Genomic DNA, 26,774 nt, shown 5'->3' with positions numbered 1-26,774 from the left:
CACGGGGCTTACGACACTTCCTTCAGTGTCAAGTTTTTTTTTTATTTTTACGTTTGATTAGCTCAAGTGTTGTTTCTGCACGAATAGGATATAATTTTGATCGAAAATACATCAGCATAATATATAGACACGGCAGATCATTTACCACGGCAGCGGTGGGAAAAATGGGGGGGGAGGGGGGGAGGATAGCCACAAATGGACCTAATTTGGCCTTGCTGGTTCGTACATACAACTAGGTCGCAAGGACAAATTTTGGAGAACCGTGAGTGTACGTAGAAACGAGGTTTCACTGTATTTGGTTTTGCCATTGTATAAATATAAATATATATATCCAAAAATTGTCTGTTTGATAGTATTGGGTATGTCAATTGTTCAAAAACCACCATGATTTATGAGTAAAATATCAAATTGGCATCTCAAGTGGAAACTTGGAGCCTTAACATAGGGTCATGAAGGAAACCAGAGTTATATCCTAAAGTTACTACTGAACAATCAAAATGTGAGTCTCGCTACTGGCTGAGGAAAAACAATCCTAAGGATAACTACGAGCTCGAGGATGGTAGTAATGTTTCAACTGATATGATGACAGCCAAATCGCTACAAGTCAGCCGTGCAGAGCAAGATGTTACTGGAGTGGCGGACCCTTGTTGAAGAGGAGAATCATCAACCTACCCTGACCGCAAGCTCAGCTCCATCACAGGACCACGAAAGACCCCTAAACAGAATGTCTACAGCAACCCTGATGTACTTCTGTTACGAATGTCAAAATTTGAAGAACAAAAATCTTTGGTTGAATCTAGGGGAGGGAAAAAAAAAAAAAAAAAAAACAGAACCAGTCTACCAGGTTAGAAAAGATCTAACAAAATGAAAATGACCTGAACAACAACGTTCTAAATAACTTTAAAAAGCACATATCGCTGATAATAGGAACCTGCATGAGCAGAACAAAAAGCTGAAGGTGCAAACAGTAGTGTTTGGACTAACAGGAGTTTGAAGACGGCAACAATCAACCAGTGTTCAACAGGTAGGAGATGAATAGGGCCTGCAATAAAGATCATCTTGCTATAGATTCTTTTTTTTTTTATGTGTAACATCTTAGTTCTCGGCATACGGCATTTGGTAGGAGTAATTTCTTGAATGTAACGTGTAAGTTGCATGGAACGGTTGTATATTCATGGTGCTGCCATCTGTGGCAGATGGCGCGAACTACAATTCACAAAGCCAAAGGGAAACCTTATGGTATTAACTGCTTGATGAATTTTAACAAGATGGACAGTATATTAATAAAAACCCTTGAAAATCAAGTTCCTAGCCTGGTGCTGTTGGATGTATCAGAAGGTCTATGTAATGGTGTAAGACTCACTGTGACAAGACTGTGTAATAACAATAAAGGCTAATACCATTACTGGTGAACAATTCTGCAAATAAGTATGTATACTGTACCTACTTAGAATCACCAAAAGTCAACTCAGATGTACCGTGCAGTGACACCAATTACCTGTGAGATTTACATTTGTCATGACAGTACACAATATCAAAGCCAAACTTGTAAATTTGTTGGAGTGGACTTAAGATCATCAGTTTTTATGTTTTTATGCATGGTATGTTGTACATGATCTACATTTAAAGTTCTCCAAATGACAATTCTAGACATACTCGCAACATGGTATGGCAGGAAGTATTAGGTTAAGTTCAAAAACTAACAATAACTGAAGTGAAAAATAATAAACACAATAACATAGTTGATTATTTAAAATGAAGTGTTGAACTATAAGCATTAGTGATTATTTTTATTTAACTGACTGCAGTTCTTAAGTAGGTAGGTATGAAGTATAGTGAGGCTTGCAAATAGAGTGAGAGAGAGAGAACGAGAGAAAGTGTATGTAATTATCTAATTTTATAATTTTATATCCAGTGATTGGAATAGGTAGAGTTATAGGTAAACTCTAATAAATTCCTATTCCAATCACTGCCTAAGAACATTAAAATTTAAATTGCTCGTATAAATATTTTTTTGAATATAAAAAAAATCTTAATCTCTTGTATCCCTGAAACGGCTCTAATGATTTGGATGAAAATTTATACTTGGTTAAAGTTTTTCTTTGCAAGTTTATCTAAATAGGTGTTCCCTCTGAAAAACCACGATTTTACAAAATTAAATCAATAAGACACCGAGCAAAGCTCCATTGTCCAGGTAATTACACTAACACTTTGAATAAAGATTAACAGAATATTAAAAAAAGAGATGAAGTTTGCTTTAATAGGACCAGTTTCATTATATAGTTTAAAATTTTTCTATAAATCAAATGATTCAATATGCGATATATATAGCTGCTCTGGCAGCAAATTGTAGTGGCGGGAGTGGAAGCTTTTTTTTTTGCATCAAGAAATATAGTTTAATACACAATAAGCATGTATATATGCATATATATATGCGCATATATATATATGCATATATATATATATATATATATATATATATATATATATATATATATATATGCATATATATATATATGCATATATGTATATGCGCATATATATATGCATATATATATATATATGCATATATATATATATATATATATATATATGCGCGCATATATATGTGCACATATATCATATATATATGCACACATATATATGCATATATTCAAAGTAACATTCCTTCAAATAATGCACAGCATGTTTATATATATATATATATATATATATATATATATATACATATTGTATATATAAACATGCTGTGCATTATTTGAAGGATGTTACTTTGAATTTTGTTAGAATTTCATATTATAAGTGCATTTGCTCGTTCCAGGTTAGATGTTGCATGTGTCTGGCAAATACTGAAAGACTTGCTGACATGTTTTCCTTTTGCCAATTCTTAAATTAATGTTTCTTTTCAGCTAATTAGTTTTAAGTGTATTTTCATTTATAAAATTTATTATATATGTATATGAATAGTTTTCAAATTTGTTGTATCAAATGTAACATTTTACACTCAAAAAATTCAGTCTCATACTTTTAGTGACATGACTCACCTTATATTCATACTATGCAGTTTGGACACGTGCACATGTATAATTAAATGATTTTAATTTATGTCTTGTCACTCAAGACTTATCAGCACTTCAGTTAATACACGAATAGAACACATCCACCATCTTTGCATACATTTTCTCATCTCACAGATGAAAGGAGTACAGTAAGATGAAAACAGCAGACTGCAGTGTATTGCATTTTGCGTTAGCAGGAATGTGAAGTAAACCGCAGCAATATTACTGATACTTGGGGTTCCCCCTAATGTTACATTTGAACAATGTGATTTTCTGGTAATGATCTGTGATATTGCCATGTCTGTGATGCAGCCAAGTTACATTTATCTGAAAATACTTCAAATTACCCAATAAATCCAGCTGATTTGTGTATTGGTATGTACTGTAAAAGTATTTTGTCACGAAGTAACCAACCAGCCAAGTTTAAGAACTCATACTTTGGAAGAGGAAAAAAAAACTTTTCTAATTAACAAATTTTGATTGGAAGATTAACTGTGATTGGTAACTTGTGTATTTTTTTTTTTTTTTTAAAGAAAATAATAAACAAAGGAAGTTTAAAACTCTTATTTTTCAAAATTAATTATTTTCCAAATAACGTAAGTTTGGTTAAAGTTCTTACAAACAAACATCAAGTTTTCAAGTACCTAATTTGTTTCTATTGTGGGTATGTACCCTGATATTTACCGACGTGACTATATATAGGTTTATGTTGCTATATGTGCATCCGTCATTGTTTCGAAGTTTCCAAGGATTCTGGGCAGATGCAGCACGATAGTCCTGCATTTCTGTGCCATGTTCACAAAATTACTCTTCCCAAATGCTGTATACTGAGAGCTAAGAAGGTTACACATCAAAAAAATGCTGTCAAGTATCTCAGTTTTTTAATATCATTTGACGGATGTGCACAATGTGCAAAACGAAAAAAGTAAACAAAAAGAAAATTAACGCTCTATTTTTTACCTTTTCTTCTGCCATTTTCTGGTTAGAAATGAATGTCCCGACTTCAACAATGGCATTAAACTACGTGTGAAACATGTAATAACTCTTGTTAATGACAAAAATTAGTATGCCCACCCATAAATAGAAGTTAGGTGTCCGTCATTGTACTAGATAGTCAAAGATACGAAGATAGATGGTGTAACACTTTCATGTAGGTATGTGCTGAACAGCGATAGTATCAAGAAAGTAGTAGAAAGAACTTAAATTTGAAAAATTAAAATATTTTCTTTTAGTAGTATACAGCAGGCCACTCCAAAATTGAGTCTTTACCAGCGTTTTAAAACACAAATAGCGAAAGAAACTCTTCAAGTTCTTGGGAAAAGTACAAATAGTATCAAGTTGACCTTTTTTGTATGACTACATTGGCTGCTAACTAAGGATGGAGAACTGAAGACAGAGAGAGAAGTTCATGGTGGTTAGTAATGCATTTCTAGATGATGTAATAACAACTTAAGTAAATACAAACTGGGGCAAAACATGCATAACACACATTGTAACATGTTTTCTCATACCATCATTAGATTCCCGGAAATTTCGTGGATTCCTCTGGCCTCAGGATAGAATTCAAAAGTTATAGGTGTGCTCGACCCATGTTTACTTTCCCCTTGGTTGATTTCTTAGTGAGAACATTTTTATCATTATTTGGCACTACCTGATTCGCTTACTTTTCTCCTAGCTAGGGAACGTTGGCTCACGGTCGTAGAGGGGCGTGTCCAGATAACTGCGGTCCAATCACGAACACAGTGCGACAGTGTGAGGTTTGCATTCTAGCTTGCGACTAAATGAATGCGCGAAAATTCCGTGGCTCTAACCATCATCAATTGTTCTTTGCACTGCTTTTGTGTTTCAGTATGACTTTTTGCACTGCTTTTGTGTTTCAGTATGACTTTTTTTGCACTGCTTTAGCCATATTTTAACTCAGCTTTTAGTCAGTTCTATTTAATAATTTCTGAGGTTCCTAGTTATGATTAGGGACAAGATTATACTGTGAATTGCAATAAAACAGAAAAGCATTTCAAAGCACAGCATAACACTGAAATGCAAGCTAATACACCATACACAACGAAATGAAAGTTGTATCATGGAATTAAGTAACATTTAACCCAAAATTAATCAGAAACCATAACAAAACTAATCATTTAATGTTTGAAAATCCAAAAATATTATTTCTGGACAAAAAAAAATTGTTAACAAAATGCATCGTTCAATAAAATTAATTTAATTTGTTTTATTGTCCATCTCGTATTGAATCACTTTTAAGCCAATAATGCTTGGCAATTTATTTTTATTCTTAATGAATCAGTTTTAGACCAATTAAAAAAATTATTTCATAAAATTTCAGCATATAAATTTACTAGTGGCGCACCGATGCTGATACCGATGAATCGTAATCGACGATTATGGGTACTTACCGATTAATCGTAATCGGCGATTATCTTAACTATTATTTACGTCCCGGCGTAATTAAGTAGGTTTTTACCATGTAATAATTTGTTAAACATTTTAAGACGAAATACGGTAATATATGTATATATTACAAAATTAATCTAACTGCGTCATATCATAATTACAGATATTTTGTTAAGTTTAATAAATCTCATTGCCTCAAACAATAAAAAATTCATTTTTCCTACACGTTTACGTTTCGTCTTTTGTTTAGTGGCCTTGTACATTACGTATAGCCAGAGAAGTAAAATAGATGGCACGCAATCAAAATACCACAAACAGTTGCAGTGGATTCTATGACAATCGATCTTTTCGAGTCGTAGTAGCGGTTCAAAATCGTGGTCCCGATACCTTCTAGTTTTTATCACTGCGTTTTACAAACTCTTATGGGCGTCTTTGGTAACATTATCCGTTTGTTATTTGTATCTGACGTGAAAAGTGAAAAAGTATTTATAATTTTATATATTCAGTCAACATAAATAAAATCACATGTGCTAGAATTGGTTTTTAGTCATTTTTATATAATTATAGTGAGATGGCGAGTAGGGAGAAAAAAAGTGGAGTGTGGAAAGGAAACATTTTTCTATAAACTCAAGTGAACAAAATAAAGCAGCATGTTTACATTGTTAAACGGTAATTTCTTGATGCAACCTTATGTGATAGTCGATAATAATGCTATTTTTCCGCAACAAAAACTTACCCATTGTAAATTACAATTATTAGACTGTAGTTCAAGTTGTTTACAATAACAAATATTTAAATAGAAGTTAATTTAATTTCCCCTTTCAATGACTTAATAGTGTATTTTATATATTTTTATACTGTTATTATAACTGTATTCTCAATTTTACCTAATCTTGTTATTAAATTCACATGGGAATAAAAAAATTTGTGTGCATTATTACACTTAAAAAAATTTGTTCATTATAATCGGTAACTGAATCGGTATCTGCCGATTATTGCTCTCATAATCAGTAATCGAATCGGTAATCGGTAAAGTCATATCGGTGCACCACTAAAATTTACCACTATGTTGTGGAGTAAATATTTAGAACAGCTTTTATAAAACAATCGCACCGAAATCCTCCGTTTTAAAAACAAAATTGGACTAAAAATAAAACCATAAAATCTTGTCTAGTCATAACTAATTGCAGTACAGTCTGACACATTCTGTAGTCCGGCATCAGCCGAGATACTCACCCTCACATTTATTTGGGTGGATTCTGGCTTTTGACCTTGGTTGCCAAGTCGCATTACTGAGCTACCTACATTTTTTTAGTTCCCTCAGAGATTCATGCTCTCTAGAGGGTTACACTTCATATTTTCACACTTGGTATTTAAGTTAAAACTACACTGATGTTCAATAATCTTGCAAAATCACTAGCCCCGCATGGTTGTACTTCCAAACATGTCGGACGAAAGACCTTTGAATGTACATGGTATGTTGCAATTTGTCTGTCATTTAGCCACGCTAACAATTTTGCTCAGTGGTACAACACCCACTTAAGTTCATACATCATCTAAGGCAACTAAGTCAATATGCTTCCAACATGACAGAACCAAAAGGCTGCACAGGGCAAATAACTAGCAATTCCAGTTAGACCTTCACTAAAACAATAGGCCTGTGCAAATATTTGAATACAAATAACAAACTATTCAATTTGACTTAAAATACTAAACTTCGAAATAACGAATATTAGAGCATACCTCATTAGTTTATCTTATACCAACGTTCACTTTTGATGTCATTTCTGCAATATAAATACACATTTTTGATGTTTAAATAGGACTTCGTGATCAAAAACATGAATACGTGACGTTTCTAACATGCAAGAATTCAAAGTTTTTTTCACTACCATTTCACCAAACAGTAACGGAAAAATCGCATGGACGACTCAAAACACGGCACATTAGTGATAAACTTGAAAACAAAACATTATTTTTATTCACTTCATCATGCATCAGAAGCAGGGGGAAAAAAAGTCAACGACCATGGACGAAACACCACAAAACACTGAAACTCCATAGAGAGGGGCATTAAAATAGTAGTCATAATTTAAACGGCTTATAAATTAACAGTCAATATCAATCTTAACAACATGTGGTATCTTAGCAGTTTATTTGCTGTATATATCTACAACGAAGCAGACGTTGTGACTCAAAAAATATATATAATAAACGTAAATATGGTTAAGATTCGAGATGAAAAAGCAAAAATTGTTTTTATAATATTGCCGGAAAAAAACTTACCTGGTGGCTGTTAACAATAAAAACTTGTGAATATTAAAGTATAAATATGTAAATATTAATTCACTCTATCACCAATTTGGAAATACAGCATTTATAAAAATTAAAATTTTTCGTAAAATAGATTGCAATGGATTTTACGGTAGGTTAGTAATTTGAAGTCACTAACATATTCTGAATCAACATGCAGAGTAGCAGGTTGTATAAAATAAGGCAAATAGGAATTGAAATGAATGGTTGGTTGGTTAGGTTAAGTAAGGTTAGCTGCATAATTTAAATATAGATTAAAAATTTTTTTTATAATTCTAATCTTTTAAAAAACATTTTCCTTATATTATTGTAGCTGACTTAACTTGACTAACATTTCACTTTAGTATTATTTATTACATGACATAAATTTTTTTTTTAGCAGTATTCATATTGATTGAATTAAAAAACAGATTCGCACAGGCCTACAAAACAAGTCTTTTGATGTAACAGCCACAAATTATGTGTGTCTTATTTTCCACACAGAAACTGTACTCTCCCTTTAAATACATTATTCTCAGGTTCTATTAGCGCACAAACTACGCCGTTACTTAATACACGTGATAAAAAATTTTAGTGGTGATAAAGAAAGAAGAAAGGCATCATCCATAGTAACTGGAAAACTTAGATGCACCTATAATCCAAAGGAGGAGGAGTTAAGTTCTCCATATAGCTCCTTCAATGATGGCCAGGTCAACTACCTTGGCTTTTGGAGAAACCTTCAAACTTTAGCAAACCAAAATAAAAGCAACTGTAGAATGCTGATTGCAATCAGAATAAAACATGTTGCACCACATATGTCTGAGCTTTGAGTAAACATGTAAACTCACATACCCACAGAAAACAATTCTGCACATTAAATTCAGGAAAATTTTTAATTCATTGCATTATGAAAGAAAATGTACAAAAAGGTTCCAGCTTTCATAATCAGCAAATTCAAATTATTCATGAAAAATTGGATACATATTTGTACAAACTTAAACTATACTTTCCTACTAACAAAGCACTTTCAAATCAACTAAAATTTAAGTTGTTCTGTTTTTTCACTAATGTACACAAAATTGATTTTTAAAATGAAAATGTAACATCTATGTACTGACAACATTATTACAGTATTTGCATGATGTATGCGATTCCTACATACTTTAGAACTTTCTAACAAAAAAAAATATATATATATTTTTTTTAATGATACAACATAATGTATAAATTCAATTGGATGCATTATTTTAAGTAACCAAAAATGTTTACCAGAAGCATATGATGAAACAGTATTTATATTTGGTGTACTATTTCAAATAATTTTTCAAATATTACTAAATTACTATAGACACACTCATTTTCTGGTTAACATTTCACTGATGTAAAATTATATTTTAACAATACAAGTTTCCCATTTATTATCAAAATATTGTATGTTTCAAGAAATTTGTAATAATAACTAAATACAACTTAAATACAATTTAAAACTTAATTTTTGTATGTAAACTGAAAGAATTATTGTAGTTATCTAAATTACTTACACAAAATCATCACAAACAACATTCACAAAGAGACACTGCTCTCTTGCACGCACCCACTATTTCCGCACAACATGCAATATATATTTACACGTACATTATTAATTCCTGCTATTCTACAAATTCTATTTAATTAAAAATAACTTGCTGGAGACTGGAGGGTAGATAACCCCAAACGTAAGTTCACGTAAAATAAACTGCGTAGTTCACTCAAATAAAACTGTTTTCAATAGCATACCCAACCCTTTCTAACACACCACAGCACTGGCAGTTCTTATGACTGTTTAATTCCTACAAGTCTTGAGCTAACATGTACGTATTTACATCACCTTAAGATTTCATTACAAAATGTACTTTATTCCACTCAAACATTTGGGATAATACTAAACATTAGCAATTACAAGTCCCGTTTATCATACAAATCATTGTTTCAAATAACAGTAATATCACTGAATTAACTGCACTCAAAACGAAAGTAAGACTTGCAACACTTCACATTTACAAATGAAACATTTCACTTCACAAAATGTAACCCTACAAATGTTTACGTACGCTTAGTTGAATATTTTGAATAGGTAATTATTTGATTCGATATGAAATTACAGGTGGTCAACAGAAATCTATAAACATGCACAGTTCAAATGCACACACAAAACTTAGGATGCATACAATTGTCTTATAAAGAGAAAAAAATAAAACAGGTAGCATCTTCCAGACATTGCTCCAAAGATTTTCTCGAAGTGCAGCCAAAAGAATTAATCATTCCTATTTTTTTCCGAGGTAAACCACAATTAACGAACCAGACTGACAACAGTAGCAAGGCAACCAACTGTAGCCTATAGTTTTGTTATCCTGAAGGGAAAATGCTGTTGCTCATTAGCGTCCCCCTGGAACACACCAATAAATTTACTTATGAAATTATTATGTATTCAATACATTACAAACACAAACATATTTTAATAATAATACATTATTAAAGCTTATTGTATTCTTGAGAGATTGAAGCAGCTGATAATTCAGAACATAAATGTCAACATTTATAGATTTTTTAAACAAAATGTATACTAGATTTAACCACACACAATTTCTCGCTTAACTGACAATTCTTGATGGAATGTTCATGAAATCTAGTTTAAATTACTTAAAATAACAGAATTTTCAGGGTCTAATTAATAAGAGAAATATAAGGTGTGCACGGATGCTACAGGTGTTTTTTTAAGTAAGCATAAGTATTTGAGAATGCTATCCATTCAATTCAAGACCTCTTAATTCACATGTTTGTTGCTCGAAAATCGTTGGAACACAATGTTAAGTAAACTACTTCGGGGATGTGTTTTGTAGATTCCTCAATCCTGAAACACAAACAGTAGTAATAAGAACATTTTGCATATCTATTTTAAAAAAAACCTATCTAAATAAAGGCTAGTCTCTGTTAGTTCCATGTTAATTAACTACATTATGTTTGTGGTTCACAAAAAATTTTTGGAAAGTATTTTTAGTATAAAATCTCAGTTGTTCAGACACATGCAACTCCACATATGGCAATGTGACTTACAAATAGACCTCTATTTCCCGATATACCAAATTTGTTAATATTAGTTGATGTTTGTGATAGGTAACGGATTATATAATTAATTTTTGTCAATAGAATGGAATGCAATGCAAGTGGTAGTCACCAACACCAATAACAACTTCATAAATATTGGATTGCAACACTGCCTAGGCCTGGTCTTATTTATGGTGCGAATGCGCATCAAATCGCATGTTTTGAAGTTTACTGGTAAACCAATCATTTTTATACCTGGACACACATAGTGTGCAGAGCTTTAGGAAAAGCCACGCAATTCAAAAACTGCTCAAGATAACAGAGTGGGCTCTGTTTTATGAAAAACAATTACTATGCTGAGGGCAGATGAGTAGTTGTGTTTCCTTTTTAAACTGTTATTTTAGAAGTGTGGAAATGGCTGAAATGTGTGCTTTTAGAATAATTTTTAGGCATCAATACCTAATACAGATTCTTGAGAGCACAGAAGGGACTTGCTTACACCTTGATTTCTCAGCCATCTATTGCTATGGTCACTGTTCGAATCTCAAAGTTACCCTATGCACGACGAGAAGACTGCGCGCCAGTCCAGAGGCGACACCGCGCTATAAGCACCAGCGAGCATCACACTTTTCATCCCGCCTCACTGACACACATACACCCATGACTAGGCAGGCCCCTTAAACCCCTTAACTCTTGGTTAAAATTTGCAAGGTGTCTGTAACGACCAATGACCAGTGCTCTCTATTGTGCACGACACGCCAACATTCTGGATGTACCGCCTGCTTGCAATGCCCAACTCGCACTCCTGACAGATCGAAGCTCGCAATCAAGGGGGGATGGGAACACAAGTAGCCGTCCCATTACAATTCGGTACTGCTAGTAATAGCACAAGTAGCCGTCTCGTTACAACTTGGTACGGCTAGTAACAGCACGATTAGCCCTCTCGTTACAACTTGGTACGGCTAGTAACAGCACGATTAGCCCTCTCGTTACAACTCGGTACTGCTATTAATAGCACGAGTAGCCGTCTCGTTACAACTCGGTACTGCTAGTAACAGCACGAGTAGCCGTCTCGTTGCAACTCGGTACGGTTAGTAACAGCACGAGTAGCCATCTCGTTATAACTCGGTACGGCTAGTAACAGCACGATTAGCACTCTTGTTACAACTCGGTACGGCTAGTAACAGCACGAATAGCCCTCTCGTTACAACTCGGTACGGCTAGTAACAGCACGAATAGCCTTCTCGTTACAACTCGGTACGGCTAGTAACAGCACGAATAGCCCTCTCGTTACAACTCGGTACGGCTAGTAACAGCACGATTAGCACTCTCGTCACAACTCGGTACGGCTAGTAACAGCACGAATAGCCCTCTCGTTACAACTCTGTACTTCTAGTATTAGCACGAGTAGCCCTCTCGTTACAACTCGGTACTGCTAGTAACAGCACGAATAGCCCTCTCGTTACAACTCTGTACTTCTAGTATTAGCACGAATAGCCCTCTCGTTACAACTCTGTACTTCTAGTATTAGCACGAATAGCCCTCTCGTTACAACTCTGTACTTATAGTATTAGCACGAGTAGCCCTCTCGTTACAACTCGGTACTGCTAGTTACAGAAGAACGCCACCCTGCATGCACCACGCTGCCTGCCATCTGTGGCTGCGAAAGAAACTTACTTTCTGGACGAGCTTCCACTTTCACCCACACATATTAAATACAACCTTTCTGGTGAAGTTTTCAAGGATTACTTTAATGTAATATTAATAATTAAAGTAACAGTATTATGTAATCTGCTTTTAAGAGTCATAGAAATGCCAAGCTTTTGGAAAGGTAATGTTTGCAAATTTACCCATATGATGCTGAATCAGAATCTTTTTACACCGTGAAGTTAACAAATTGTAAACCAAAGTAATATTTAGTCTCATTTCTAAAGATTTTTTCACTTTATTTTTCTTTCCCATCTGCTAATGCACATAAATTGATATTTTTGTATAAAAAAACTTGGCAAAATGTAAATGGTGTCTGACGAACTTGAAGCTGAGCGAGGATAAAAAAATTGAAGTAATTATAATATGGAAAGTGAACATTAACAGATTCAAATGCAAATTGGTTTAGACTCATGTGCAAACATGTTTGTAACTATTCAGGCTACCCAAAATGCTATCATTACTCAAGAGTAATTCTCAAATGTTCACACACACTAATTTCTGGTTTGCAATCACAAGCCTTGTGAATTTTACCTAAAGCATCTTTAATAATAAAAGAGAGAGTTTGTCTGTCTTTGTTTGCATAGTGCAGAAATGTAAAGTCCTAGAAATGTGATGATATTTGGTACATGGATTCTCCAATGGGGGTTTTTTTTTTGCACCTCGTAGCAATTTTTACAGATTCGATTAAGTTTTTGAAAATTTAATTTTTAGCTATTTCCAACCACATTTTTCCAATTATCTCCTCTTCTAATCATTACCAAATTATGATCACATCATTATTCACCTCTCGAAAGTATGTGTAAAATCATGTCTGTCCCACATTTCTAACTTAATTCTCCGAAAGTTGATGATTTTGAAACCATTTTTAAAAAAATTTTCCTCAGACACCATGTTCTTATATACTTACAACCAGAATGTCTTAAAACTCTCATACAATATAAAAGTGAAGTCTGGCCTTTGTTTGAAACATGAATGGTCAAAAAATATTAATTAAAATTTTTCTATACATTTTTTAATAAAAGCTGTGTCATAAGTACTTTTGGTCATTTGTGTGCATAGGCTAACAAATCCAAAACCCACTCACCAACTGATATTTGTATATCTAAATACGAAAGGGTTAAATAGCTAACAAAGGTTCTTCATAGGTCATACAGCGCGGGAACATCATCTAGTGGTAAACAAAAATACAACTTACTGTGTCTTTATAAAAATGACTTGACTATGAAAATAATAAACAATAACCTAGAACATGTTATTACCTTGCTTTTTTTAGAATTAGTCATGCAAGTTAAGCTGGTCAGCAGTGTCAGTACTTAAATTTAGAACATGCCATGTGTGAAATCAATCTATTACCACTGCATACTTTATGATTAGTACCATACAAATTACTGTGATACAAGAAATAAAATAAAAGATGCATTTTTAATAAAACAAAATCTTTTAATCTGTTAATGTTTTAAAAAAAATTTGGTACACTGATAATAAAAAATTCACAATAATTTATTTCCAAAATAGCTAAACACGAACTGATTATGTTACACAAGATGTTAGTTACTAATGACTAGCATGGATAATTGTTAAGGTGCACTTCAATCAGATTCTAAATTTTTTTCATTAAAAAAAAAAAGATCTCTTACAAAAATAATTTAACCAACTATATAGACAATGCAGCTCAACAACCAACGTTTAATAACATTTAGGCATACATTGTAAAGTGTGCATTTCCAAACAGTGTGCATCGAGAATTTAGACAACTTCCAAAATTTTAATTGCAATATTGTACATCATGTGAATACAAACTCTATATAAAAAAATGAACATAATTCAGGAAGAGGTTGTAGTAAAGGCATCAGGGGCGAGTAGCAGTGTCTTGGTCACAAGCATGCGGGTTGTGAGGGTAAGTGCAGGGTGTTACAACTTCGTGCTGTCCCTAAACTGCCAATTGCTATTCCCGCCAACCTTTATTCTTGAGATACTCTTATTAATAGTACCTGCAAGACAAACGTCAATGAAACAAACACATATGGCGACTTCACAACCGTCTACAGTCAAACCTCAATGATAAAAACCTTAAAGGGACCATAATTTTGTCACTTTGCAATAACCAGGTTTTGTATTAACCAAACTATTACAAAATTTACTATTTTTACATTATTTATAAATGAAATTCAAAAAAAGTTAAAACTTGCAACAATTTTATATTTTTATAAGGGATTTTAAAATTAAAATGTCTAGAAATTATCTTAAAAAAAAGATACTACCATAATTTTGTAAGAATAACATTACAAAGCTTTTTTTCTCAAACTTCAGCATCAGTATTATTTCAGTTGAAACTTTATTTTTTTTACATTAGTCCATGATATTTGTGTTAACCTATACTTTACTATACATATTTTTTTACCCTTAATTCAAAAACCTTTGTATTACAAAATGACAATTTTTTTTGTACTAAACAAATTACTTAACACTATAACTCATGTAATTTCTGAGGACAGTGAAAATTTTTTGTATTAATGAGTGTGTGTATTGACAAGTGTTTTTATTCATGAGATTTCACTGCATTACTTACAACAAACAAACACACACACACACACACAAACACACACACAAACACTGCTATAATTCCAACAATGAAAAATAGCAACAAAAGTGGAGATGACACAAAACTACCACAATAAAAAACAACAACATAAAATACAGATGACTGCAAGGGTCCAGTCGAAAAAAAATCAATAAATCTGAAAATAAGTTGATATAATATACTTGCATACATAAAAAAAAGTTTTAAACTTTGAGTATGCTTTTCAGAAAAAAACTTAACTAAATCACATAAAGTAATCTTTAATATATTAATTTCACTAAATGTAATTTATTTAGCGTAAAATTTGTACCAAAGTGAATGCACTAAAGAGATTGGAAACAATAAATTTTACTTTTTTTTTAAAATCTTTCAACCGTTATTAGTAACTAATTTTAACACTACGACATATGTACTTTTTCAAGTGAACAAATTCTTGTCAATTTATTGGTATGAGTAATTCTGTCCTAGATATATGTATTACTAATTATTATTTTGTAAAAGAGCATCATGTATAAATAAAAATTGCAGTTTTGGTGAAATAAGTATCAAGAAACAATTATGTGCCATACTTGTGATATGCTATATTTATGAAAAAACATAATTTCCCCCTCCCCCCCCCCAAAAAATAATTAATAACACCAAAATATCCCGTTTAAAAAAATTTCATTAAAAATAAAACTACAAAATTTTGTCTCTAGTTATCAAGTACCAAATAGTTTTGTACATAAATGTTTTTGCAAGTTGCCTCAAGACCAAATTTCAAACCAAGTGGACTCTTCAATGCAGAGTCCTTGAGTGATGGAGATGCTAATTAGTGTGCTATCGAGTATACAGAAATTTATCAATGTAAGCTCTTCATGGGTGTGTTAGGTACTGCTGCATAGCGAATATTTAGGTTTCTTTTAGGTGCAGATGATACTACTGGTAACCAACTAAGTTGATTACTTAGGTTGTACAAGTCTGATGTGTTTCGATATGACATTGTAAGATATTGTAATACTATTCTAATATGCACTGTTCGTTTTTATCATTTAATTGAATGCTACCCTGTTCATGAAAAATACACATTGTGATATTATATTATTCAGTTGTCTACTATTTAGCTTCAGCTTTTATTTTTAATTTTTGTTTAAGAGTTCTGCACACATATCTTTTAGCCACAAAATTTACAGCAAATAAGGCTTGTAAAATTAAAATTGAAGAAAAGAATATCTTTAACTACGTTTCCTACAGCAAAGGTTTGGTGCCAGACTCCTTGGTTAGTAGGCTGTCTTGTACTGTATTTTTTTTTAACATGAACGCAAAATCAAAACTGGCCAAGTACTTATTCCTCAACACCACAGCAGGCAAACAGTTAGCCAAAGACAAGCAGTTGTGTTAACATCTGTCAGTTTGGAAGCGAGCGTGCAACAAAGGAAGGGGGAAGGGGGGGGGGGGGGGAGAGCTCACACACCAGGAGTTGCGATCCCTGCGGCCGCGCCAGTCGTGCCAACCGCGCCGGTGCCAGACGACGCAGCCTTTTGCTTCAGCATCGTCCAGTCGAACGTGTAGTCGTACTGGTGGTTGAGCGTGCGGAACAGGATTCTGAAGAGCTGGCGGAGGTACATGTAGTCGGGGCCCTCTTCGAAGCGCAGTCCTCGGCAGTAGTTCAGATACATGGCGAACTCGGCGGGGAAACCCTGCACAATGCACCATTCCTTTGTACCAGGGCCAGAGGAAACTGTCTTTGAAAGAAAACAATATTCATACAAGATGTCTACAAATGCACAGTGAACCAATTTTGGCACCTTTTAAGGACCTTTTAATAAAAAATTCCTTCACTTTTTTTAATATCTAAATGTCGATAATATATATAATATGTATAACTGAGACATAATTTAATGGTTTTATATTTAGTCAAATTTTGTTTTTACAGCAGAAGATTTTGGTGCTATTATTTTCATTTTTATAAATGTTGTTTAGTACTACTTATTGCACCAAAATAGAGGTAAAATTTATATGCTGCATTTTTACCATAAAATTATTTGTAATAAATTGGTCTAAAACAGATACATTCAGGATAAAAATAAATTAGTGAGCATTTGTGGTTTTAAAGTGTTTCAATAAGAGATGCACAATAAAACAAAAGTAATTAATTTTTCTGGTCCATGCACTTTGGTATAATATTTTGTCTGGAAATGACATTCCTTGAAATTCAAATAATGATGATAATAATTACGATTTGAATTATGTTTTGTTTATGTGCTACTAATTCCATGATATAACTTGCATTTTGCTGCTACATGGTGAATTAACTTGCAAGGTAGTGTTTTGACATGCTTTTCGGTGTAACTTCGATTTCGCAATTCACCATATAATCTTGTCCATGATAATTAAACACAATACAAATTGATATAATATTTGCAGGAATGTGCTGATTTTTATGTTGTTAAGCTAAAACCTTATGGGATAATTTCCACATAATGTTAATAACATTGTCCAAATATTTATACTTAATGTGCAACTAAAAACTCAGGTCAGGCATCAAAAAACAAAAATAAGTTATCAAAAGTTTGCTGGAAATTAAAGCACTGTTACTGTTTATTTCAGGACTTTCCTGTGACTAGTCATTCAAATTTTTTATGTAAACTGAAAATCTTATTATACTTTATAAAAAAAAATAACTTATTTTACATTGCTAGAATGTTGCAAATGCTGCAAAAATGAGTAATGGCAACGTTCTCTCCTATTCTGATGTGGAGAAGATAGAATGTTTATGTATTTAATACTTCTGTCATCTTATAAAATTTGTAATGCAACTACAGTCTTACAGAATTACCTTAAAAAAATTAAATGTACAAACCAAAGAAAAAAAAAATGAATATTGATAACCTGGAGGTATTGAGTTCCAAGGAAAGAAAAAGAAATTGACAAGTCTTTAGGTGTACCTTACATCCCATTCAAACGAACTTCAATAAAATACAACTTTTCTTAGTGATTTAAGGTGGTGACCATAATTTTTTTAAAATAATGGATAAGAATCAACAAAAGTTTTGGCCATGTTTTTATTTGGGACATATTTCATTAAACCCTGATAACTAAACTTACCTTGCAAAGAACTTCAACGGGTGTAGACATTTTCTTTTCACTAATCTTCTCATATTTTTGCTTTTTGGTGGCAGCCTGAGAAAATAATCATAAGCAGTCATTCTTAATATCATCCCACACACTGCACACTGACTACTTTCAAATGAATAGCAAGAACATTGCAGTGGACGTCAAAAGGTTTCAACGGTATTCCACGAATGTTGAATGTGTTTAAAGGTAGTCTGAAAATGTTTTTTTTTGTGTAACACTGTTAAACAATACTTATTAATACATATATGAAAGAACAATATTTTCTTGTCATGATGGCCCGTGGCCCTGTGAACAATAAGTTCAAACCCCACTGTGTTGCCCTCTGCCCACATACTCCTGTTAAGTCGGGGTGGCCTCAGGCGCGGGCGGGTTTCTACCACTGTTACCAGCCTATGCCTACAGTATTGTATGGTTAAAACTGGAGCCCGCTCAAGGCTGCTCCACTGATCACTAACCGTGCCAATGGCTCCGGAGTGGGGATAGCTCGACACGCCACCTCCTATGCCGGTTCATCCACCACGTACCTAGCAATTTCCCCTCATGCGATCTGAATTTTCATAACGCTCGTAAAAATTGTTACTCCCTCATCAAAGAAGTTTCACTTCATAAACCACCCCAGAATTTGTCAGGAATGATTTTGAAAAATCACAGCTAGCTTAAATCAGAATGATAGACTGGGTTTCGAGCCCTGGTCCTCCTCGATTTGAGCACAATGCTTTACTGTGGTACCAACTCCCGCGAGTGGCTCAATAGCTGGTGACTGGTATTCACTGTTCAATCTCACCAGCAAACCCTACAAAAAGAATTCCCTGACTTTTCTCCTGTATCAGTTATACTCCCCCCCCCCCCCCCTTCTTAAAAAAAAATGCAATATTTCCATAGAAAAAACCAAATCAATTTTTGCACTAATTCCTAGGCCTGTGAAAAGCTTAGACTAATCGAATAAAATCTAAGCTATTTTTGATTCGACAGTCCGGAAATTTGCTATTCATTTTATTTGAAGCTTCGTGTCTGATGCGAAGCTTTGCACTTGTGACGAAGTTTAGGTCTGTTTTTATCAACGCACAAAATTAAATTTATGCATGCATATTTTTTATCATTTCTATTGAATGGCATTGAATATATGGTCCTGATTGTTTATTAATGAGAACAAACATTACAAATGTTAAATTATTATTTTCTACCTTATTCCAGTACTTTATAGAATAAGTTTAATACAGTCATACAGAGAAAAAATATCACAATTTGATTTTAAACATTCAATTTTATAATCGCTTTGCATCAAAAAACTAGTATTGGCACAGGCCTAGTCACAATGTGCTTATGGATTCTTCAATGTAGTGACAAAACAGTTAACATGGTATAAAAAGCCTGGGACTATGCACAATGTTTCCTAAAACGCACTCAGAAGCATGATCACAGATGAATCCAGTCTCATGTGCAAAAAAAAAAAAAAAAACAACACAGACCTTGGCACACCAATTATTGCAACACTGACACTTAATAGGTTAGCAATAAATGATGAGATCCATTTTATAACCATGACATTTCCATTTCCTGAAGTAATATTTTATATATAGTCCAGACTATTCCATAATTTTATTTATTTATTTATTTAATATTTGTTGCATGCCTACCTATAGCTTATGGCCTTGGGTGGTAGGCACGATACAAACAACACATATACATACAGACAGAACAAAACAATACAAAATACAAGACAACAAAACAAAACAAAACAAAATGATACACACAACATGCAACATTTAATAATTAGTAAATAATTTATTTGTAAATTTTATAATGTAGAAAATAAGAATAACACAAAAAAAAAAACTAACTTGAAACAATATGATTATTCACCACAAGAGAGAAAAAAAAAATTAAGTTAGGAATAGTTGTATTTTTTTAAATTTAATTTTGCTATCAAATTCAGGAAATAACCTTGCATATTTATTGTAATTTTTAGTTATTCTGTTTAATAGATCATTAGTTTTATTTAACGTACAAATTAAAGATTGATTACGACTATTGAAAGTAGGTATTCTAATTCCAGTGTTGTGAAGAAAATAGTTACAATTAATTTTATTTTTGTAACTATTGTGTACAAATAATGCATCTAATACTTCTCTTCTTAATGGTAAGGAACCAAGAAGGGAGTGTAAATCTACATTTAGATTAATGTTACTTTTTAGGTTTATAATTTTGATCAGTTTGAATTGTATTTTATCCAATTTGTCACTATCTGATTTATTAATGTTATTCCAAATCAAAGAACCATATTCAAATTTAGATCTCACCAAGGATATATAAAGACTAAGTGTTGAATCTAAATTAGATGCATGTGATATATTTAATCAACGCTAACATTTTATTAGCATTTGATCTAAGTGTTTCAATATGATTGTGAAAGAATAATTTTGAATCTAGCAAAATACCTAAGTCTCTGACACAGTTTGATTTTGCAATAGTACGATTGTCTAGTTTATATTCAAATACAATAGGATGATATTTTCTTGAGAAGGTTATTGTGGTGGTTTTACTGTAGTTAAGTTTAACGAGATTAGTCTTACACCATGCAACAACAGAAGAAATGTCATGTTGAAGTAAGTGACAGTCATTTAATGAAGTAATTTTTCTATATATTTTTAGGTCATCTGCAAATAACAGACCAACAGAATAATTTAGTGCTTTGGTTATATCATCAATAAAAATGTTGAAAAGAAGGGGAGAAAGGGTACCACCTTGAGGAACTCCAGAGTTTGCCATATGTAAATCAGATTTAGTTTTATTAATAGAAACAAAGTATTTCCTATCTTTTAAATAGCTGCTAAACCATTTGATATATTTGTCGCTCAATCCCATAATGGATAATTTGCTAAGTAATATCTGATGGTTTACTGTATCAAAAGCCTTTGCTAAATCAAAATAGCAAGCATCCACTTGGCCTCGGGTTATCACTTCAGAATAAATTGGATTTATGAAAGTTATCAGATTGGTAGTAGTAGATTTGCCAATTCTGAAACCATGTTGACAATCAGATAGTTTATTTTTGAAATTGAAATCAAGGTCCTTAAATATTATTTTATCAAAAACTTTAGCAAATCCATTTAAAAGCGAAATAGGCCTATAATTTGTGACATTAAATTTACTACCTTTTTTATGTATAGGAATGACCTTGGCAGTTTTCCATATATTGGGGTAGATGCTGTTTTTAATACTGCTATTGAATATAAACTGAAGGATAGGAACAAGAACCAGAGAGCATACTTTTATTATTAAATTAGGAATACCATCTGGACCTGTTGACATAGTAGATTTCAAGGATTTGATCCCCCAAAGTACAAGACTCTCAGTAATAGTGGACATAGGAATGGAGCAAGCAGTATTATCAGATATCAAAGGAGTGCTGTTATTGGCTGGAGTTACATATACGCTAGAAAAATAGTTCGCAAAACTGTTTGCAATACAAAATGTGTCATTAGTGACAGTATCATTGACCTTGAGAGAGAATGGCTGATTGTATCCTTCTTTCATGATTTTTATGTAACGCCAAAATTTTTTTGGATTTTGTTTGATTTTGTTGTTTACAGAATTTCAAAATTCCCTGTTCCACCACTGCTTCTCACTTGTCCCACCACACTAGTCAGTTCTTGGGGCTGGCTGGGAATGACACATTTGAGCCGGCCCCTTTAAGCCCTGCTCAGTGCTCGAACCACACACTGCCTCATCTGCACGTTTCGATGGGTCCAACTACACACGAGCGGACGGAAAGCTCAGCAATGACAAAGTTAAATTCAAACATAAATGGAAGGTGTTACCGCACCTTCAGTCCTTGCCATGGCAAACTCCCTCGGTTGAAGTACATCAGGACGTAGCCCAGCGATTCCATGTCATCTCTGCGGCTGAAACAACGACAAAAAAATACTTTGCATTGCAAATAATACAAAGAAATAACATATGGATTCACTGACAGATAATACACAGAAAAGAAAATGAGTGCTAATAAATAATATTAAAAAGTTATTAAGGTAATAACTACATCTAAATACTCTATATGCAAGGGTTTACCTCTGTTCAATTCCCAAATGTGCATTTATCGAAGCGTATCGTGCTGTGCCAGTCAAGTTCTTGTCCTCTCTGTAAACAATGTGCTGCCGTGTGCGCGTGTCCCTGAACTTCTTTGCCAATCCAAAATCTATCAAGAAGAGCTGCAACAGAAAAAAAAAATTATTAATAAATTGGTAATGACTAGTGTACCATAACAACATTTATCACAGTTGATAATAAAAACTATTGTTACCTTGCTACAGATACTTTAAATCAATACATTCACTTTGGTGTCATTCTAGATTTAACTTAAAGGATATGCATAAATTTCACAAGGAATGAAATAATGCCGGAGCAAATCCTTCCGAGTACTTCTCGCAGAACCTAAACCCACAGAGACTCGGATGTAATGGATAGTAGGGACTGCCAAAAAGAGCAGATTTTATTATAGAACACATGTCTGAAAATGCAACCTGCAACCGTGCAGTAGCACGCAACTGGACGAGAGAACACACAATCACAGGGAACCGACACTCAAACACTCCGCGAGAAGCAGGTGACAAGCGGGACCCAGATCTTTGGAGTAAGCCATACACAGTAGTAACCAGCAGTAGGTATGAATCACACTTCTTGGTCACTGGTTAAAGTCTTTCCATTCTGTACATGTTACTAAATGCATATATGTAGCTTTGATTAAATAAAAGTAATCAAAATCATTGGAATACTATTACCTATACAGGCGTACTATTTGTACATTGAACCAGCTTGCTGTCTAGTATTTTCTGAACAGCCACGAGCAACCTGTGTAAAAAGTGGCAAGGAAGACGGCCAGCACTAGAATTATAACCATGTAAGTAGAGAGAGAGTAATGGTAATTAATAATTTTTCAGTCTTATTTAAATTATTTTCCTGCCAATTGTGTCATCCCATTACACGTCAACACTTTCATGGGTATGATTTTTACCCACTGAACAATGTGAAATTCTTAAAAAATATATATTAACTTTGTTACGTAGGCTAGTGACAACTGCAATACAAAAATTCTCAATTTAGTGTGTACACAAACCCTTTAAATGGCATGTGCCACTACACTGGGTATTAAGTAAAATGTTTACGTTCTTGCTGAATTTGTCTTTTGAACTGTTAATCAATAAATGTAATTTATAAAAATAAAACATAATTTAAAAGTAAATGCTTTTTATTCCCATTGTTATTCTTATAGTTATAATCTAATTATAGAAGCTGTAAAACCAATTGCATAAATATAGCAATAGGGCCTTATGTGAACTGCACAGTAGATTTCTCTTGAGATGGAAATAGTGCTTTAAACTTCCTGTCCATATGTACTCCAGGCAGTGCTCAGTTAGAATGCAGTACTGTACTGGCCAGTAATTATCTTGGAGGCTGAATTGATAAGGACAGCGCTGACCATGAACAAAAGCATCACAAAGCTGTTCGAATTGCTTTAAGGCCGGCAGTGCGAGACGGATGGCTCAAGGGACACTGCATCCGTCCACTCGTTGGCACTTCACATTCCAGTGAGCAAGGTCGAGGCTGACATCTGTTGCCAAGATTGCTGGTCAGCTTAGAATACAAAGTACACAGCAACTACAAGTTAGCTCACAGCACTGTTTCAGTCAAACATTTTCCCCGCAATAATGTGAAACAAATCCCCAAAGTTCATCAGAAATTTAAAAAAAATTTCTGCCAAAAGTCAAGATTGAATGTTGGCATAGGTATACGTACTTTGTAATATCATCTTTATCTTTGAAAATGTCATGTCTGAAGCTAACATACAAATAAAATTTCTCAAAATAACATATTTTAATTAAATTTTATAGTTTCTTGTAAAAATATGGCAAAATGTTAAAAAAATAAATTGCATGCCTATTGCTAAAAACCATTTTATTCAATAACTTGAAAGTGCATGCAATAGTTTCTTTTTCAAATAATCGTCCAATTGAAAACTATCATTTGCAATTCAAATTTGTAGTCAAATACTTTTAACGCACAAGACACATGTGGTTCTGAATTAAAATAGTAACCACATTAAAAACTATAAATTATTTATCTTTAACACCATAATGAGTCATTTACCAAACAATTCACATTATTTGAAAAAATGTATCAATAAATTTCACTACGCATAAAATTTAACTTCCAGCCAGTGCTCATTAACCCGACATTATTCGGTTCAACACAAACTGACTGTTACTGGCACTGATTGAGCCATTAACAATTGGATTTTTTTTTAATGGAAACAAGGTCTTGTTGAATATGACCATCAGGTCATGTCACTGCGCTACCCGTGTTTTTATGTGTATTGACATTATGTGATTGAATGTATCCAGGTACCCGCAACACAGGAAAGTGTTGTAATGGGGTATCCACACAAATATGTAGAAAACGTTTCCATGACTTTCCATAGCCAAAATTACAAATTTCCTGGACAATTTTTAAAAAATGATTTACCTAATTTCCTGTGTGTATGACCATGCAGTAAAACATATTCTGGGGAAGAAAAAAAATAGTGATCAAAGACTGGGTGATGACATATCAGAGGGGGATGCACCACAACGCCGAAATACCACAACGCCGAAATGCCAAATTGACTGCAACGCCGACAGCTAGAAAACTGCTGTGTACCACAACGCTGAAATACACTAATGCCGAAAAATGTCATTGCAAGACTGCCACAAAGGTTAGGTGAGGTTAGGTTAGGTTAGGTTAGGTTAGGTTAGGTTACGTTAGGTTAGGTTAGGCTAGGGTAGGCTAGGTTAAGTTAGGTTATATTACGCTAGGTTAGGTTAGGTAAGGTTAGGTTTGATTGTGGTATTTCGGCGTTAAGGTACATTTAAGAAACACACACAAATTCATTCAGTTGTTATTTCGACATTGTGGTAACAGCAGTTTTATAGCTGTTGGCGTTGTGGTAATTCGGCGTTGTGGTAATTCGGCGTTGTGGTAATTCGGCGTTGTGGTAATTCAGCGTTGTGGTCAATTTTCACATTCGGCGTTATGGTATTTCGGCATTGTGGTAACAACCTATATCAGAGCATGACTTTCCAGAATGCGGATATCCCGTATAAATGAACATATACAGAGTCGCAGCTAATCTACCAACAGCTTATTAAAGGGGTCTGCCTACCTGGGCCTACATACGATGTGCAGAGCTTCAGAAAAAACAACGCAATTTGAAAACTGCTGAAGGCATCCGAGGGTTGTCTGCTTACGAGAGCAAGAGCTGATGAGTAGTTCTATTTACGTATTAGGTAAAGAAATACATACTACCTAGTGTAGCCCTTACCATGGTGCGACTTCCGGAAAATTTTTATATAGTTCATAAACCCCAAAACAATAGTCATCCCAAGAATTATATATATATATATAACATTTTTAGGAACACAATAACTGCCATCATCTTTCACAAATTGCTACCAAACTGATACATAAAATATAATCATGGAAAATCTCGGTCAAGTTCATTAATGGGCAATATCCGACCAAAGGGTTAGAACTGGAGGTTTTTTGAAAAAAGAAAAATCGCTATTAACTCCCATAATAATAAATATGACAACAGTTTGAACGTATTATAACTCGTAGGGGTAATACCAAAAACTTTTGTCTAAATACATTTTTGATACAACCAACCATAACTGCAAGGGGTGGAAAAAACAAGGGTTCAAGGACAAAAATTTTTTTACTCCCTTAGTAAGCACACTATTGAATCTGTTCAAATAATTTTTAAATGGTATAATTTTTATTATTTTTTCAAAATGAACCATTGCAGAGATGGGATTAAAAAAAAGCAGGGGTTGAATTAAAAATATTTTATAAATTTTGTACCAAGTAGACTATTAAATTCATTCTAATTTATTGTAAAACCATAAATTATTATCTACAACTTTGGTCTGAAATAATTTTTTAATACGGCCAACTATTACTGCAAGAGGTGGAAAATAACAGGAGTTGAAGGACAAAAACCATCAATAACTCCCTTAGTATTTACAATATTAAATCCGTTCAAATGTTCTGTAAAACTTATAATTTTCATCTAAAACTTTTAACTGAAACAATTTTTGATAAGATGGGCCCATTGCTGTAGTTGGTTCGAAAAAACAGGGTAGAATAAAAAATAAATTTATAATTTCCATACTATGTGCACTATCAAATTCACTTTAATTGATTTCAAAACCATAAATCATCTGAAATAATTTTTTATATGACATACAATTACTGCAAGGGGTTGAATAAATAGTTGAATGACAAAAAAATTAATAACTCCATTAGAAGGCACACTTTCAAATACGTTCAAATCGTTTGAAAATCCTACAAATATTACCTAAAAGATTTGTCTGAAACAATTTCTAATACAACCAACCACTGCAAAGAGAGGATAAAAAGGGGTTAAAAAATGAAAATAAATTCATTGCTCCCTTGGTAAGCACACTATGAAAACCGTTGAAATTGTT

The 26,774-nt window shown here is 33.3% G+C and overlaps 1 protein-coding gene across 3 annotated transcripts in view; it reads right to left on the bottom strand.

Annotated features, from left to right (window-relative positions):
* Positions 1-8,634: 8,634 nt before the first annotated feature.
* The window catches only part of LOC134539320 (casein kinase I), a 133,213-nt gene continuing 115,073 nt past the window's right edge, over positions 8,635-26,774 (bottom strand). Inside the window, exons 4-8 of one of the 3 annotated variants that reach the window (XM_063381240.1) lie at positions 22,324-22,463; positions 22,079-22,157; positions 18,223-18,297; positions 16,589-16,814; positions 8,635-10,650 (exon numbers count right to left, since the gene is read on the bottom strand). In XM_063381240.1, coding sequence (XP_063237310.1) covers positions 10,616-10,650; positions 16,589-16,814; positions 18,223-18,297; positions 22,079-22,157; positions 22,324-22,463 — 555 coding nt within the window. In that variant the 3' untranslated portion in view covers positions 8,635-10,615. Of the gene's footprint in view, positions 10,651-14,213; positions 14,546-16,588; positions 16,815-18,222; positions 18,298-22,078; positions 22,158-22,323; positions 22,464-26,774 lie in introns of those variants that run through there. The other 2 variants (XM_063381241.1, XM_063381239.1) reach the window with 2 other exon arrangements.

Source organism: Bacillus rossius, chromosome 15, assembly GCF_032445375.1.
Source record: "Bacillus rossius redtenbacheri isolate Brsri chromosome 15, Brsri_v3, whole genome shotgun sequence".
NCBI lineage: Eukaryota > Metazoa > Arthropoda > Insecta > Phasmatodea > Bacillidae > Bacillus > Bacillus rossius.
The sequence above is the reverse complement of the archived record's forward strand: the minus strand, read 5'-3'. Positions and strand labels throughout refer to the sequence as shown.